The sequence below is a fragment of the Carassius gibelio genome, chromosome A7 (genome assembly GCF_023724105.1).
Source record: "Carassius gibelio isolate Cgi1373 ecotype wild population from Czech Republic chromosome A7, carGib1.2-hapl.c, whole genome shotgun sequence".
Classification (NCBI taxonomy): domain Eukaryota; kingdom Metazoa; phylum Chordata; class Actinopteri; order Cypriniformes; family Cyprinidae; genus Carassius; species Carassius gibelio.
This window is the reverse complement of record NC_068377.1, coordinates 625593-641411: the sequence shown is the minus strand read 5'-3', so window position 1 is coordinate 641411 and position 15819 is coordinate 625593. Positions and strand designations below refer to the sequence as shown.

Genomic DNA, 15819 nt, shown 5'->3' with positions numbered 1-15819 from the left:
GATATATATTCACATTACTCTGATGTAAATGTGGCTGTTTCACAGCTGTATCACAGATAAAAAAAAATGGATGTCTTTTAATTTTCTCTGTCTAAATAGTGATAAGACAGAAGTGTTGCTTATCGGTTCGCCTCACCAGTTACGCAGAGTGAAATCCATAGCCTTATAATAATACTGTTAATGTTTCTTATTTTCATCTCAGAAATATATCCAGATTACGGTCCATGCTGCCTTTTTCTGTAGCTGCAAAAATAATCAATACTCTGGTTTTCTCTAGAACTAGCAATGCCTTTATTAGCAGGAGCATCAACATTTATTGTGAACAAACGTCAGTGGGTGCATGTATTCTGACTAGAGACATAGAGATCATATAAAAACTATTTTAGAGACCTTACATTGGCTACCTGTCTGATATCGTGTTGATTTAATGATTCTTATGTTGACCTTCCAGGCACTAAATGGACTTTTTTTCCCTCTATATCTTTCTTAAAACATATTATTTTAAGGAAGCATTTGGGTGAAAGGTGATTGTTGTGATTGCTTATGTATTGTATGGGTTTACTATATGTCTTGGACACTTTTTAAATTGTCTTTAGGTTTGTAAAATTGTTTGCAATACTCTCTGTATTGTGTTTATCATGCCAATTTTATCTATCTTAATTGTGCTTATGTGAGTGCGCTGAGAATTTACTTTTTATTATTAATAATTGTCAGTTCAGTTCTGTGCTAAAATGAGGGTCTGACCAAATAATTCTGGAGAAGAGTTGTAATCCTGGCTGTGGTCATCAGTGGTCTGTGTGTAAATGTCCACAGCTGCTCATCTAGAGACCAGAAGCCCCTGAACCCTCCCAGAGCTCAAACACTTCCACAGATGTCAGGAAATAATATCTGAGACATGTGAAGCAGTCAGGATTATCACATTAAAGCTGCAGCTGCAATCACTCGAAGATGTTCACTGATGTACTGGAGCACCGGCGGCGCCAGGGGGGGTCTTGGGGGGTCTCAAGACCCTGCCAAAAAATGCCTTGACCCCCCATTTGAGCCCCCAGCCTCTTCCTGATTAAAACATATATATATATGCGGGATAAAGATCCAAAAATGTTTCTCTTCAAACTACGCAGAACAATAATAAATAATAATTATTTCGACATTTATTCATACACTGAACCGAGAACCGTTTCTGTCGGACGCGTCCGATTCGAGAACCGATGAGCTGATGATAACTGCGCATGCGTGATTCAGCGTGAAGCAGACTGACACAGAGCGCATCTGAACCGAACTGATTCTTTTGGTGATTGATTCTGAATTGATTCTGTGCTAATGTTATAAGCGCGGGTAAACCAAAGGCTTGAATGAAGGGCAATCATCGCCAATGACGGCATTACATCGAGCGCAAAAGAACCGGTGAACCATTTTTTTTTCAGCTGGTTTATTTGATCGAATTGTCCGAAAGAACCGGTTCACTTGAGCACCTGCTCCTTTGCCCCTTAAGTGCCCTTTTGTCAAAAGCAAAATTTCCTCGAATTTTTTTTGTAATAACATAAACATTTGTGAATGCCTGCCCACGCCCAATCATAATATTAGTACAATTTATTAATAATAATTTAGCCGTAAATAAAATGACCAACATGATGACCGTTCACCTGACTACGACCTCATCCATCCTGGAAGATTCCTCACGCTGCACGCGCATTTTTTAATTGATAGAGGATATTTCAACATCGTGGCAGCTGGTAAGTGGTGTTTCATTCTCAGCGAAGTGATTTTGATGTTTATTTAATTATTATTATTTTACAAGAACGATGTGATGTGAGAACATGCAGATACGTTGTTTATATTGCTGTGTGTAGCCTGTAGTGTAGAAGTAACACTAGCGTGCTGTTTGAGGGAGAAAAGTTTCACAGGCATCAAGGGTCTGGTCTGTTTTATGTTATTTGAATAAACTTTTATTATATTACAGTACTTAATTATTTTTAACACGTAAAAATAATTATCACAACACTGGTAAGGCTTATTCAGATTTTCTCATTCTCTGAATTATCATTATAAAAATAAAAACAATTCAGAAATGAATTAAAATATAATTATATTTTAAATGTGATGCAAATATTTTTTCTACAAAAGCAACAGTGTTTACAACAGCAAGACCACTTTAGCCTGTAAACTCAATAATATCTATCTGGAAATAAATGTAAAAATATCAATGTCAATAAAAATGCATAATATACCTGACATGAAAGTGCAGTGTGAAGGATATGAATAACAAATGTAGCCTGTCATTTGTTTACATTGCAAAGGTGTTTTTGTTGTTGAGTAGCAGTAATAAGCAGTTATTAGCCATGTCCACTGTATTTTTTGTTGGTTTTCATGAGACCCCCCTTGAAAAGACCAGGACCCCCCATTGCCCCCCCAATCAAAATTGTCTTGAGCCGCCACTGTACTGGAGTGCTGTGGATTATTGTGATGTTTTATCAGCTCTTTATTATTTTGGACATCCTGACGGCACCCATTCAGTTCATTTTAATTTAAGTGTTGTTATTCGGAAAGGCCTTGTTTGTATAACGTCTAGAAACACCTCTGAGTTGTAATGAGGCTCAGCTGGCGGCAGAGGGCGACTCTAACCTGTAAACTACTGCACTTCCGTTTGTTTTTAATATTGACAAGGCTTCTGAGATGATCTGTTTGATTAAGTATCTATATGACATCTACAATAACGTCATGATGCAATTTGTGATTTAGACGAAACACTAAATCACTAGCCAAAAAAAAAAAAAAAAAAAAAAATACAATAAAATAAAATAAAAAACCTACATAAAGACAATCAATCTGAACTAAGTATTGATTGTTAACCAAAGTAAAGTATTAACCGTAGATTGCTAACCCTAACCATCACCTTTCATTAACATTATTTAATAAAAAAATACAAATAAAAACCTTAAGATGCTCTTTATTTATATGATTATTACTTGAATTTAGTTTAGGTTGTCTCTCTCTCGCTCTGTCTCTCTCTCTGTGTGTGTGTCTCTCTCTCTCTGTGTGTGTGTATGTGTGTGTGTAACTACAGTAACTACAGGACCATAGCATTAAATGGACTCTCCACCCCCCCCTTCAGTGTTAAACAGCTTGATAAGTGGAAATTTAACAGCAAGATATGATTGTTGAAGAAATACAACTGAACATGAAGATGTCGTCTGAAGAGACGCACAGCTGCAGCAGAAAGCCTCGTAACTTTCCAAAGACTTGTGGCTTTTAAACTCCTGCATTGTGTAGTAACTTAAACCAAAAACAATATAATTCCCAATGTCCATATGTGTGCGTGGAGGTAAATGGTCCAAGTCTCTGTGCCGCTTGAGAGCTTCTCCAAATACCGCTGTTTTGCGCTTGGTGTAAAAAACTGTATTTCATTGTTCCTATGTTTTCCATATGTATCGTGAGAGGTACTGGAGCAGTTTTTAACTCAGCAGTAACTTCCAGGCATGGTAAAACAGTGCAGAACTGCGAGAACCTCCTCTTAACAACACATTTAAACAATCCTGTTTCGCCGCCGGTATCCTTCGCTGTCGCTGTCATTCTGTTTTACTGCGGAGCTTCTGTCACGAAAACAAATTCCTCGTATGCGTAAACATACCTGGCAATAAAGCTCATTCTGATGCCAACATGGCGGAGACCGTGATATCGAGGGAGGGGCTTTGTGCTATGACGACAACTTCTCATTCTCAATAGGTAGACGCCCTATTGGCCGCTGGGCGATGAGATTTGCGGCCGCCATCTTGAACCGGTCGTACTCCCAGTTTCGTTGTGTAGCAGTAAGCTAAGATGCCAGCACTGTGCAGCATTTTCCTGTTGTAATCGGCGGACCATCGCAAGTACTGAAATCATAGCTAGCTAACGTTAGTTAGTCTACATATCTCAACTCAAGTGTTTCTCACATAACTTACTCACATCGAGGAGACCCAGTTTGGCTTTGACAGCCATCAGTCTGATGTTATCATTGGCTGTGTCTGTGTTTCTGAAGATGAGGCTGACAGCGTCTGAACCGAACTGATTCTGTGCTAATATTGGAGCCCAGGTAAACCGAAGTATGAATCAAGGGCAATCTGGCGTAAGGTGAATTAATTTAATAACAAATACGTCGGAATAGATGAGTGTAATCTAGTGGATCATGGTTTTCCTAATTTATTTCATATATTCAAGACTAAAGTCTTCTTATGCACATTATTGCGGTTACTGTATTTGGGTGCGTTGTTTGCAAAACTTAATTGTAGACTTTTCATGATTCTGAAATTTTTAACTAAGCTATAATTACTGATTTTATATATTTGATAGACTTGACGCGATTACATCACGTCGAGCGTAAAAGAACCGGTGAACCGTTTTATTAAGTCGAATTGTCCGAAAGTAACGGTTCGCGGAAAGAACAAGATCTAGTTTTCCATCACTAATATCAAACCCACAGAGCACAAACCAAGAGATATATTAATCAAGATTCTCAACAGATTAAGACTCTTTAACCGAGAATATGGCGGCTCTTAAAAGAGCCTTTGTGTGTGGAGCTGCAGCGGAGCTCTACTTGGAGCTGGTGTACTTGGTGACGGCCTTGGTGCCCTCAGACACGGCGTGTTTGGCCAGCTCCCCGGGCAGCAGCAGACGCACGGCGGTCTGGATCTCTCGGGAAGTGATAGTGGAGCGCTTGTTGTAGTGAGCGAGACGAGACGACTCACCGGCGATGCGCTCAAAGATGTCGTTGACGAAAGAGTTCATGATGCCCATCGCCTTCGAAGAGATCCCGGTGTCAGGATGAACCTGCTTCAGCACTTTGTACACGTAGATGGCGTAACTCTCCTTCCTGGACTTCCTGCGCTTCTTTCCGCCTTTCGCGGCGGTCTTAGTGACGGCCTTCTTGGAGCCTTTCTTCGGCGCAGACTTCGCTGGTTCAGGCATGATGCTGCTGGAGATCAAAACCTCACGAGACAATGATGAGAAAGAGCGAGACAGAGGGATTTATTGACTGGTCTATGCTAATTATCAGAGAGACAGGGAAGCGTCTGATGGCTTGTTTTCATTGGTCAAACCAAGGAACTCGTGTTTAATTGGACAACTCGAAGAATAACGGCTAGAACGAGGACCAATCACATGCTGCTAGATTATAACCCCGCCCACCGCTCCTTCTTTGACCGACTCGGTTTCAGTTCCCGCTCTTTTTGATCGTTTTGTTCTCAATAGAGGTCGGGATCGTTGCGTCACGTCGCAATGCATTGTGGGAATCGCGGTACAGAAGTAGATGTACTGTATAGTAGGCATTAGGTAACGTTGGTCATTTGGTCATTAATTTTGATTATTTTTTGGAAAATGGTTCAGTATTGCTGTATTGTGACCTGCTGTAATCGGTTTCATGATCGACAGGGCAAACGCCTCGTGAATCATATTAGTTTTCAACATTTTCCTACTTGGAAAAAAAACACAAGGTGTCTGAAATCACCAAGAGGCGTCAGATGGCTTGGGTCACCACTGTACGGAGGGAAACCATCACCTTCGATAATATTATAATACATAGTTATGGTGAGACATGTTGTGTATGGTCTCTCTCTCTCTCTCGCACATACACACACACAAACTCAGACACAAACACATTACGTTTTCTCTAGTTTTTGGCCAGTAAGGGAGTCAGTTTAGTGTCTGTATTTTTTGTTTAAACATTTTCTTTTGACCCAATCCTGAACTTAATTTGCTTTTTGATATTTTTGTGCTGACTGTATTTAACAAATTTGAACAACTTGTTTAAAAAAAAATAAAAAACTGGAACGAACTTCAAAATAGGAAGTTAAGCGTCTTGTTTTGGTGAATGGTGGGTTGTGTCTGAGGTGAATGTTCGTCAATATTATACCGGATTACAGAACTACCGGAGGAAAACAGTGGATTTTTGCAAGTATGATAGGTGAGTAATTACTCCTGAAGTGTAACAAACCCGCATAGACAAGCTTCATAGCTCGCAGAATCTGATAAGTGTGTGTGTGTGTGTGTGTGTGTCACCACTGATGCTTGGTTAATGTTAACATTTCCTTAGTGAAAAAGATTGTTTTCTCCACGTTTAATTTGCAGATCCATTTATGATCTGCAGGTGAGCCTCCAGTGACTTTTTGAAAAGTGAAAGTGACATTTTTAAATTGATCGGAGGTGTAAGCGCTCACTCCACAGACCCGGTAGGAGAAATTATCAGGGAAACTGAGGCTTGGTAAACTTTCATGTGTTCATAGGGATCGATTCCGCCTACAACCTCTTTTTTTTTTTAAGTAGCGTTGTTTGGCTTCATTATTAAGTTTGTCCGTATAGGTATAGGCAACTTTTTTTGTCACGTTCTATAACTTTTTCTGGATACTGGCTATTATCTTATTACAAACCTGCTTTGCGATACCTCTAAAATGGCCGCCGTTACCCACAATGCACCATTCCATGACGTCTACGCCCGAGCTCTATACAATTAAACGAATCTGAAATATCACACAGGATCAATATCAGTTTAAAACCTATAATGAACCCATCCACTGAATTTGGAAGAAATAAGACATTTAGATTAAAGTTTTATTCTCTGTTCTGCCAAAATCACTTCTCAATCTGAAGTCACAATGTCATGTTACTATATTTTCTTTTTACTTCATTAATCGATTTAAATCGGAAACTAAATTGAAAAGCAATGTATATACACACACGAAAAACAATGAAAGTCAGAAAAATATATTTTTACTCGGTATGTTTATTCACAAAATAAATGTATTTTGGTGACAGAAGCTTCCACAGAAAAAACGATGAAAACATAACAGAAACAGTTACAAATAAAATATAAGATGAATAAGTTAAACATGAAAATGTTTTTATTTTCGGTGTTTTACACAGCCTTGCATCAAACTTGACAAAAACGAGTTTGTCCATAAACCCTCAACATTTTCATTATTGGAATTGAATTTAACATTGTAAAACTGTAAATTAAACTCTTTAAGTGAGAGTGTGGGTGGCTCTTAAAAGAGCCGTTGGGTTTGTTCTCGGATCTGAAGCGGTTTATCCTCCGAAGCCGTACAAGGTGCGTCCCTGTCGTTTGAGCGCGTACACAACGTCCATGGCGGTGACGGTCTTTCTCTTGGCGTGCTCGGTGTAGGTGACGGCGTCGCGGATCACGTTCTCCAGGAACACCTTCAACACACCGCGGGTCTCTTCGTAGATCAGACCGGAGATGCGCTTGACTCCGCCGCGGCGAGCTAGACGACGAATGGCGGGTTTGGTGATTCCCTGGATGTTATCGCGAAGCACTTTACGGTGACGCTTGGCGCCTCCTTTTCCGAGTCCTTTACCGCCTTTGCCTCTTCCAGACATGATGAAGTTCTTGCTTGTTTCAGTCGAGCGACGAAAACGAATAAAACACAACTGCTGCAGAGAGGCCTTTTACATCTGCTTACAGGACCTGACTGAAACCAGCGCGCGTCACATGACGGTTCCCTCTTCATTAATTAGAGCAGGAAATAATGAGGTTTAATCCAAACCCTGGACCTTATCTTATCTGCATAATATTTACAGACATGATTGGGAGACGCTTTTAATCGGACTAAATTATCATTGAGCGGCAGGAACTACCCATGTCCTATCAGGCAATAAATCAGTGGATCTCCATTTAAAGTAATCATTTACTATAACCAAATTACTTGTATTTTCACCTTAAACATTGCAACAGACACTTTTGACGCACATTAAACTTGACAATTTATTATACCTTAATATTAACCTTATACATAATTACACGGCTTTATTACACATAAGCTTAGAAAGTATATGGAATTGTATCTTAACTTACATAAGGCTTTCATTGCACATGGACGTTATAGGTCGTCGTCATTTTACCAAGACATTGGTCACTGAACGAATCATTTTGGCGAACGAACTGAAAAGTCAACTAATCTCTTGAAATAATCACAATTACCACCACGATATGTCAATGCGTGTATAATTCCTTAAGGTTATTTCAAATAGAGATTAATAATGCGCAGGAAGAAAACAAGTTAATACAAAATTTAACTATTGTTATATTGATTTAGAACCAGTTCTGGTGGAAACGGTCTCATTTGAGAGTGATGTGGGTGGCTCTTAAAAGAGCCTTTGGGGTGTTTGTCAGCGGCGGGTTTAAGCGCGCTCTCCGCGGATGCGGCGGGCCAGCTGGATGTCTTTGGGCATGATGGTGACTCTCTTGGCGTGGATGGCGCACAGGTTGGTGTCCTCGAACAGACCGACCAGGTAAGCCTCGCTGGACTCCTGCAGGGCCATGACAGCGGAGCTCTGGAAGCGCAGGTCCGTCTTGAAATCCTGAGCGATCTCTCGCACCAGACGCTGGAAAGGCAGTTTGCGGATAAGCAGCTCGGTGGACTTCTGATAGCGGCGGATCTCTCGGAGAGCCACGGTCCCGGGCCTGTAACGGTGGGGCTTCTTGACGCCGCCGGTGGCTGGGGCGCTCTTCCGGGCGGCTTTAGTAGCGAGCTGCTTCCTCGGGGCTTTGCCACCGGTGGATTTACGAGCGGTCTGCTTGGTTCTTGCCATCGCTGCAGTTTATTCACTGTAGAATACGAGTGTGACCGTGTGTGCAACACAGCTGCTTTTAAAGCATCTCAGGATGGCGTCAGGTTGCAGATGCTTGTGATTGGCTGATGTGTGACGCCTGCACACGACTGCTAGTCAATGACTGCGCATATCCTGTTTTCAAACGGCGAACTGTTTGTGTTTCCCGCTCAAAATGCTTTGTTCCGTTTACTTTATGGATAAATCAAATACTACACACAACATTTAGTCATTTTGTAAACGCTTTTATCAAAAGATTTAACAGTTGGGGGATACATAAAGCGATTCTTCTTAAAGAGGCAAACAGACACGGCAAGTGCTTGGAGCACCAAGTTGTAGGGATTGTTCAAATAAGTTCAAGCTAGAAAGAGAGAGAATAATCAAAGAGAAAGGCAATAGTAAATATATTGTAATATAATTGTTCTTCTTAAATCAAAAACATGATCAAATACAGTATTTTATGTATATTTTGTTTTCTTGCAAGAAGGTCAGACAATACAGCAGTTATCTCCGCTGTGAGTGACAAAAACAAGTGAGCACACATCTCTACTGTTACACTCTTCCCATGTCTCGAACACCATATTATACCTCATGTGTGATAAACACTTGATGGGTCTCATTACTCACATAATATTCCTCATAAAGCAGGTCATGGTGATATTTCCTTGTACTCAGACCCAGCAGGCCTCACATGTGAACATAGCATTTCATAATATGGGAGCAATATATCAGTTAATATATGGTGTAAATAAGAATATAATGGATTATTTTAATTGTTCCCTCACAACATACTTTCTACAGTTGCATGTGCAAAACTAGCTTACTGGTCTTAAGTGTATATTTTTTTTTTTTATTTCAATTTTTTCTATCTTTTCTTTTATGTATTCATGTGACCACAGCAAATAGTTTTTGCTTACTCTTACCAAATAAAGACTGGTTTGTCTGTCTGAAGTGTTTACGTTTTTAATTAGTTGTACTTAAAGTACAATTGTCTAGTTTAGTTGATGTGGTGCAAATCTACTTGCATATGTTTATTGACCGATCGTCTCTATGAACCGAATCGTATGTCAGAAAAACGTTCTTCTATTGATAAAATGGGTGGCTCTTAAAAGAGCCTTTGTGTTTGAGAAACAGAGCGGACTCGGTTTACTTGGCTTTGGCGGGTTTCTCGGTCTTCTTGGGCAGCAGCACGGCCTGGATGTTGGGCAGCACGCCGCCCTGAGCGATGGTCACTCGCCCCAGGAGTTTGTTGAGCTCCTCGTCATTGCGCACCGCCAGCTGCAGGTGACGGGGAATGATTCGGGTCTTCTTGTTGTCTCTCGCGGCGTTTCCAGCCAACTCCAGGATCTCAGCGGTCAGATACTCGAGCACAGCCGCCAGATAGACGGGAGCTCCGGCACCGACGCGCTCTGCGTAATTCCCCTTACGGAGAAGTCTGTGAACACGGCCGACGGGGAATTGCAGCCCTGCTCTGGAGGAGCGAGTCTTGGCCTTCGCTCTCGCTTTGCCACCGGTTTTGCCTCTTCCGCTCATTGTTGACAGATAGTCAGTTCTACGTTAGATATGCAGAAACAATGAATTTAGGATTCTCGCTCAACTGTCTTTAAAAGAGCTTGCGAGTCGCTCATTGGTTTAGAGTCTGTTAAATTTCAAACCAATCACTGAACTTCCCTCCAACACTGACCTTCAAAGCCACGCCTCCACAGCCGGCGCGCGGATTGTGCAGCTTTAAGAAACAACACTACAGAAAACATTCAAGAACTAGTGAATGTTAATCAAACGATAACCTTTGTCGCATTTCTAAATAAAGTCAACATATAAAGCATTGAGTGGATCTAAACTCAGATACATTTTTCTAAGTTATCTTTTTTTTTTTTTTGTATTTTGTATTCAGATGTTAGGCAAAATATTTCTGATGACACTGTGGGTCTAACGTTAATCAAACGAACTAATGGTTTGACTTTGGACAATATAAGAGATGTTCAGCTTCTTGATACATGGTGCGATGATTTTTCATTTATTTATTATGTGGAGAAGGAGTTGATCATTGATTTATGAAGACACAATGAAGCAGTAATAACGCTGACAATCCATGGTCAGAATGCAAATAAAAATGATTTAGTACTATGCAGAACATCCAGTAGATGGTATTTGTAGTTCAGTGTTGATTTAGTGGAAGATCAGTGATGACTGTGTTCTACAGAACGACTCAGAAGCTCTTTTATCTTTGCTGCTGCGTGGAATATCTATGAAACACTTCAGTGTTCATCGTTGTTTATTTATTGTGTTGTTTTTCAAGTAAAATGGGGGCACAAATTAGTTAAGTTTCTCAACCTAACCTTAATTCCACTAAGTAAACTGCTCTTTCTTTAGTTTGTGGGTGGCTCTGAAAAGAGCCGTTAGGGAATAAAACAGGTTTTTTACTTCTTCTTGGGAGCTGCCTTTTTAGGCTTGGCAGCTTTAGGCTTCGCTGTCTTGGGTTTGGCGGCCTTGGTCTTTTTGGGGCTCTTGGCTGCTTTCTTGGGCGCCGCGGGCTTCTTCGCCTTCTTGGGGCTCTTCGTGGCCTTCTTGGCGGCGGCAGCGGGTTTCTTGGCTTTCTTGGGGGATTTCTTAGCGGCGGGCTTTTTTGCCGCTGCGCTCTTGGGCTTCTTGGCAGCAGCGGGTTTCTTGGCCGCGGGCTTCTTGGCTTTAGGAGCCGCTTTCTTCGCCGGCTTCTTCTTGGTCTCGGTCTCCTTCTTGCTGATCTTGAAGGATCCCGAGGCGCCGGTTCCTTTGACCTGCAGCAGGATGCCTTTAGTCACCAGGCTCTTGATGGCGAGCTTGATGCGGGAGTTTTTCTTCTCCACGTCGTAGCCGCCGGCGGCGAGAGCTTTCTTCAGAGCAGCGAGAGACACGCCGCTCCTCTCCTTGGATGCGGACACGGCTTTAACGATCAGATCACCGACGGCTGGACCTGCTTTCTTGGCTTTGGCGGCGGACTTCTTCTTGGGCGCTTTGGCCGGCGGGGCGGCTGCAGCTGGGGCGGTTTCTGCCATCTCTGTCTGTGTGTAGAGTATTTAGTGAACTCAACAAATCAAACGCTGTCTAGATTAAGTAATGAGCAGCAGATGAACAGCGCCGCGCTCTTATTTAACACATGAGAACCTTACAGACTCAACCCACCCGCTCTGTGTCTGCGCGCCTCTGCGAGCCGCTCGCGCTTGTGTTTTCTCCTTTTACATTTAAGGGAAAAACTCGAGTGTTTAAATAGTTTGGAACATTAGAAACAAAGTGAACACCAAGCAGAGGTTCTTGGCTTTCTTTGGACACTAAAATCCGAGGAGAGGAAATGCTCGTTTTGCCCCGGTCAGATCAAACTCAAGGCGAGCATCAACCTCGGAACAAAGCCGCGTGTTCATTTAATGCCTCGTTTAAGTGGAAAGTTGAATAAATATTAAACTCGTCCTCCGTGTGTTTCAGAAACAGTTTGGAAATTTATTTAATGAAATGAGCATCAGTGAAGCGCGTGTGCAGTGTTTGATACAGCTGTTGTTTTGGGCAGCTTGAAGCACAATCATCAGGAGACCTCCAGTCTGAGACCAATGTTTTCTTTCTTTCTTATTCATTAATTCGTTTATAATATAATGTAGAATACTAATTTACCATCTCTATACTTATTTTGTTGATTCATATATATATATATATATATATATATATATATATATATATATATATATATATATATATATATATATATATATATATATATAAATGTGTGTGTGTGTGTGTGTGTGTGTGTGCTGTTTTATTATTTATTTTTCAGATGTAAGTCAACAACAATTGCATTTTTAACTATATTTAAAGTGTAATTAATGAAATTGTAAATTGAACGGTCACATACATAAAATGGAACAGAATTTGAAACAACAATTTAAAAAAAGTTTCACAAATTATGAATTCTCTGTTGTGTTTTGGTTTTCTCATCTTATTCTTTTATTTTTAGGAATTTAATGTTCATATTCTATTTTGCTTTTAGTGTTATAATTTCCTATACTGCTTTAAACAAATCAAATAATCCCTTAAACAAAATAAAATGGTGTACAACCACAATTTTACCAACTGAAACTTCTTATCACACTGCAATGGTCAAAGGAAAATCAATATTTACATCTGACTCACATTCAATAAACAATACCCTTATTATAATTATTTGTCTCAATTGTCTCTTGAATATCGTCCAGAAAGTCCGTTAAGGGGGGGGGGGGGGGTGAAATGCTATTTCATGCATACTGAGTTTTTTACACTGTTAAAGAGTTGGATTCCCATGCTAAACATGGACAAAGTTTCAAAAATTAAGTTGTATGTTTGAAGGAGTATTTTTGTTCCAAAAATACTCCTTCCGGTTTGTCACAAGTTTGGGAAAGTTTTTTTCGAGTATGGCTCTGTGTGACGTTAGATGGAGCGGAATTTCCTTATATGGGTCCTGAGGCACTTCTGCCGGAAGAGCGCGCTCCCGTATAGCAGAGCACTGAGAGCACAACAGACTTCACTGATCAGAGCCAGAGCGTCGCCAAATGTCACAAAAGGAGTGTGTTTTTGGTTGCTAGGGCAAGACAACCCTGCACAGATTACCAAAAGAGAAACAGCATTAAGGGACCAGTGGATGGAGTTTATTTTTACAGAGCATCAACGGAGTTGTGCAAGTGTTTGTGTTTGTTCCCTGCATTTCGAAGATGCTTGTTTTACAAACAAGGCCCAGTTTGACGACGGATTTGCGTATTGTTTATTTCTTAAGGATGATGCAATCCCAACGAAAAAGGGTCACGATCGTGTGTTGGAACCGCAGGTGGTGAATAAAACTGCTTCAAATATCTCTGCCTCCTTGTTAGTGCGTCCCCTCCCATGCCGGAGACCCGGGTTCGAGCCCCGCTCGGAGCGAGTCCTTGCTGCTGCTCTCGTTCAGTTTCAGCCTCAGGATCTGATTCTGGATCATAAATATACACTGAATCTGACTGTTAGCCATGGTTTGTTTCGGATGATGGGTTTTCCCTCATGGTAATGTCACAGCTTCCAAACGCTCTCAACGCAAAAGCCTACTCGCGCTCGTGATTCTTTAGCTCCGCCCACACGTCACGCCTCCAGCCGCTCATGTTTTTCCGGGAAAAATCGATATCTTTTTCTTATGAATATAATAAAACTAAAGACTTTTTGGAGTTATGAAGGATGTAGTACTACTCTATAGGTACTCAAGATTAACAGGAGATGTCCTCCTAACTGAAGAAATTGATGTCTCTAGTGCAACGATAAACTTGTGATACAGCAACATTTTATTTTTCCCAGGCTCAGAAATTAGAATTCAATTTTGGTGGCTCGCCATCTCAAATCCATGAGAGAAATCTTCATGTGAAGCAATAAACCTGAACAAATCCCGAGTTTCAAAGATTTTTAAACACCTGCTTCAGATTCAAAGGAGCTTCACCATTGGCTAGAATCCGCATTTAAATCAGCAATCACCATTCTTATTAATCCCGTCTGCCTCACTCTCATCTCGTGTTCAGCGCATCTCTTACACTTCCGTGTGACGTCATTTAGCGATCAGGGGTGGAATTTGGTCGTAAATATGCTATTTGTAGCCTTTTACATCACTGCACAAGTTAGCATTTCCGATGTTCCTTTTTTGATATATATATATATATATATATATATATATATATATATATATATATATATATATATATATATATATATATATATATATATATATGACCCCTAGGGGCGTGCTCAGTCTCACAATTTGTATATCTAAAGTAGAAAACCCCAAACAGCACTCCCCTTCAAGCTATTTAGCCAGGTTATCTCCAATGAAGGGATGAAAATGGGACTGATGTACTAAATTTTATTAAACACTAGACAATACACTGATTGGCAATCAGAGCAGACAGATGTTTCCTATAGGTAACAGTGAACAATTCTACAATAGATTAATCACAGTGAATAAAAGGTCTCATAATAAATGAGTTACAAGATAAAAATCTAACAATGCCCAGACTACAGTGAATAAAGTCAGATATATAGGTACTGTTCACATACACTCCAACACTGCAAGAAACACTTCAAACAAAATTGGCCATGCGTACATTAACACAGCATTTCACACTTCACACCAGTAAACATTGCAAGATAGACACGATTCCTAAAGGAAATATTGCACAATGCCCATGGGCCAAAGGTTGAATAATGACAATTGCCAAACAGACACAAAAAAACAACAACATCTAAATTAACGAACTACCACTAGCCGGACTCCCTCCTAGAACCACGTGGGTCCAGGTCAAAGAACAGTGGTAGCAGATCCCCAAGACACACATATAAGGAAATACAAAATGAAACAAAATTATTAAACCCAGGAAAAACAGTAGCTAGTGACCGACGAAGGCAATCCTCATTTTTTTCTTTTGACAACAGCCCAAATAAGTAAGAGCTATATACCCTTTAACAAAGTTAAACGGCATGAATGATTAATAGCTGGACACTCTCCTCGGTGTTACTCGTTACTTCAAACCCATGTAGAATCACTACTCACTATTTTGCGAAAAAGTGTCTGTAGACTCGTGACTACGGGCACCATTTACTGGTTACCATACACGCAGACACCAAGCCGAAATTATCCTGTTTGCACAGACGATACACCAAGTTTTACTATCCTGATCGCAGGTTCATTATTCAAATATTTTGTGTGTACAGAGGTGTTTCAGTGTTATGTTAAAATATGAACCAGGAAGTTTACAGGAAGCATGTGACACGATGTGGCGGTGTCAGGATATGACACTCTAAGACTGACATGGTGAAGGACCAATCAGAGTCTGAGTCACACACCGCACAAGCTCACACCACTGCGCGCACACACACACACACACACACACACACACACACAGATCGCTGGGAGAGGCTGTTTATCATCTGATCGCGTAAATCAGTGGAAAATGAATAGAAATGACGATTCTGTCTGAAGAAATATGAAGTAAACATCAGTAAATATATCCATATATCTCCGCAGATATGCATCTTTGGTCTATAAATCCTTATTCACGCTGTTCAGTGAGTGTATGTGAACACAAATAAACCGCTCTTGACGTGACTGAATATGAGTGAGTGGTGAATTTCTATTCAAAATGTGGCATAATACGGATTTATTATTTTGCACTCCTGACATAAATTACTAAATAACTGTCACTGCAAAAACGT

The 15819-nt window shown here is 40.6% G+C and overlaps 5 protein-coding genes across 5 annotated transcripts; all 5 read right to left on the bottom strand.

The window, feature by feature from the left end:
* Positions 1-2441: 2441 nt before the first annotated feature.
* On the bottom strand, positions 2442-5094 carry LOC128017651 (histone H2B). The gene has a single exon (XM_052603095.1). The coding sequence runs from the start codon at positions 4939-4941 to the stop codon at positions 4567-4569; it is 375 nt and encodes a 124-aa protein (XP_052459055.1). The 5' UTR covers positions 4942-5094; the 3' UTR covers positions 2442-4566.
* Positions 5095-6733: 1639 nt separating this feature from the next.
* Positions 6734-7416, bottom strand: LOC128017662 (histone H4). Its single transcript, XM_052603108.1, has one exon. The coding sequence runs from the start codon at positions 7363-7365 to the stop codon at positions 7054-7056; it is 312 nt and encodes a 103-aa protein (XP_052459068.1). The 5' UTR covers positions 7366-7416; the 3' UTR covers positions 6734-7053.
* Positions 7417-7758: 342 nt separating this feature from the next.
* On the bottom strand, positions 7759-8709 carry LOC128017623 (histone H3-like). Its single transcript, XM_052603069.1, has one exon. It carries the CDS (start codon positions 8575-8577, stop codon positions 8167-8169), a length of 411 nt encoding a protein of 136 aa, XP_052459029.1. The 5' UTR covers positions 8578-8709; the 3' UTR covers positions 7759-8166.
* A 156-nt stretch (positions 8710-8865) lies between these two features.
* Positions 8866-10184, bottom strand: LOC128017643 (histone H2A-like). Its single transcript, XM_052603089.1, has one exon. The coding sequence runs from the start codon at positions 10126-10128 to the stop codon at positions 9742-9744; it is 387 nt and encodes a 128-aa protein (XP_052459049.1). The 5' UTR covers positions 10129-10184; the 3' UTR covers positions 8866-9741.
* Positions 10185-10261: 77 nt separating this feature from the next.
* LOC128017602 (histone H1-like) lies at positions 10262-11702 on the bottom strand. Its single transcript, XM_052603046.1, has one exon. The coding sequence runs from the start codon at positions 11628-11630 to the stop codon at positions 11016-11018; it is 615 nt and encodes a 204-aa protein (XP_052459006.1). The 5' UTR covers positions 11631-11702; the 3' UTR covers positions 10262-11015.
* Positions 11703-15819: the final 4117 nt, after the last annotated feature.

Excerpts from the sequence above, each read along its gene's own strand:
- LOC128017643 (XM_052603089.1), bottom strand. The coding sequence starts at position 10,128 with ATGAGCGGAAGAGGCAAAACCGGTGGCAAAGCGAGAGCGAAGGCCAAG.
- LOC128017623 (XM_052603069.1), bottom strand. The coding sequence starts at position 8,577 with ATGGCAAGAACCAAGCAGACCGCTCGTAAATCCACCGGTGGCAAAGCC.
- LOC128017651 (XM_052603095.1), bottom strand. The coding sequence starts at position 4,941 with ATGCCTGAACCAGCGAAGTCTGCGCCGAAGAAAGGCTCCAAGAAGGCC.
- LOC128017662 (XM_052603108.1), bottom strand. The coding sequence starts at position 7,365 with ATGTCTGGAAGAGGCAAAGGCGGTAAAGGACTCGGAAAAGGAGGCGCC.
- LOC128017602 (XM_052603046.1), bottom strand. The coding sequence starts at position 11,630 with ATGGCAGAAACCGCCCCAGCTGCAGCCGCCCCGCCGGCCAAAGCGCCC.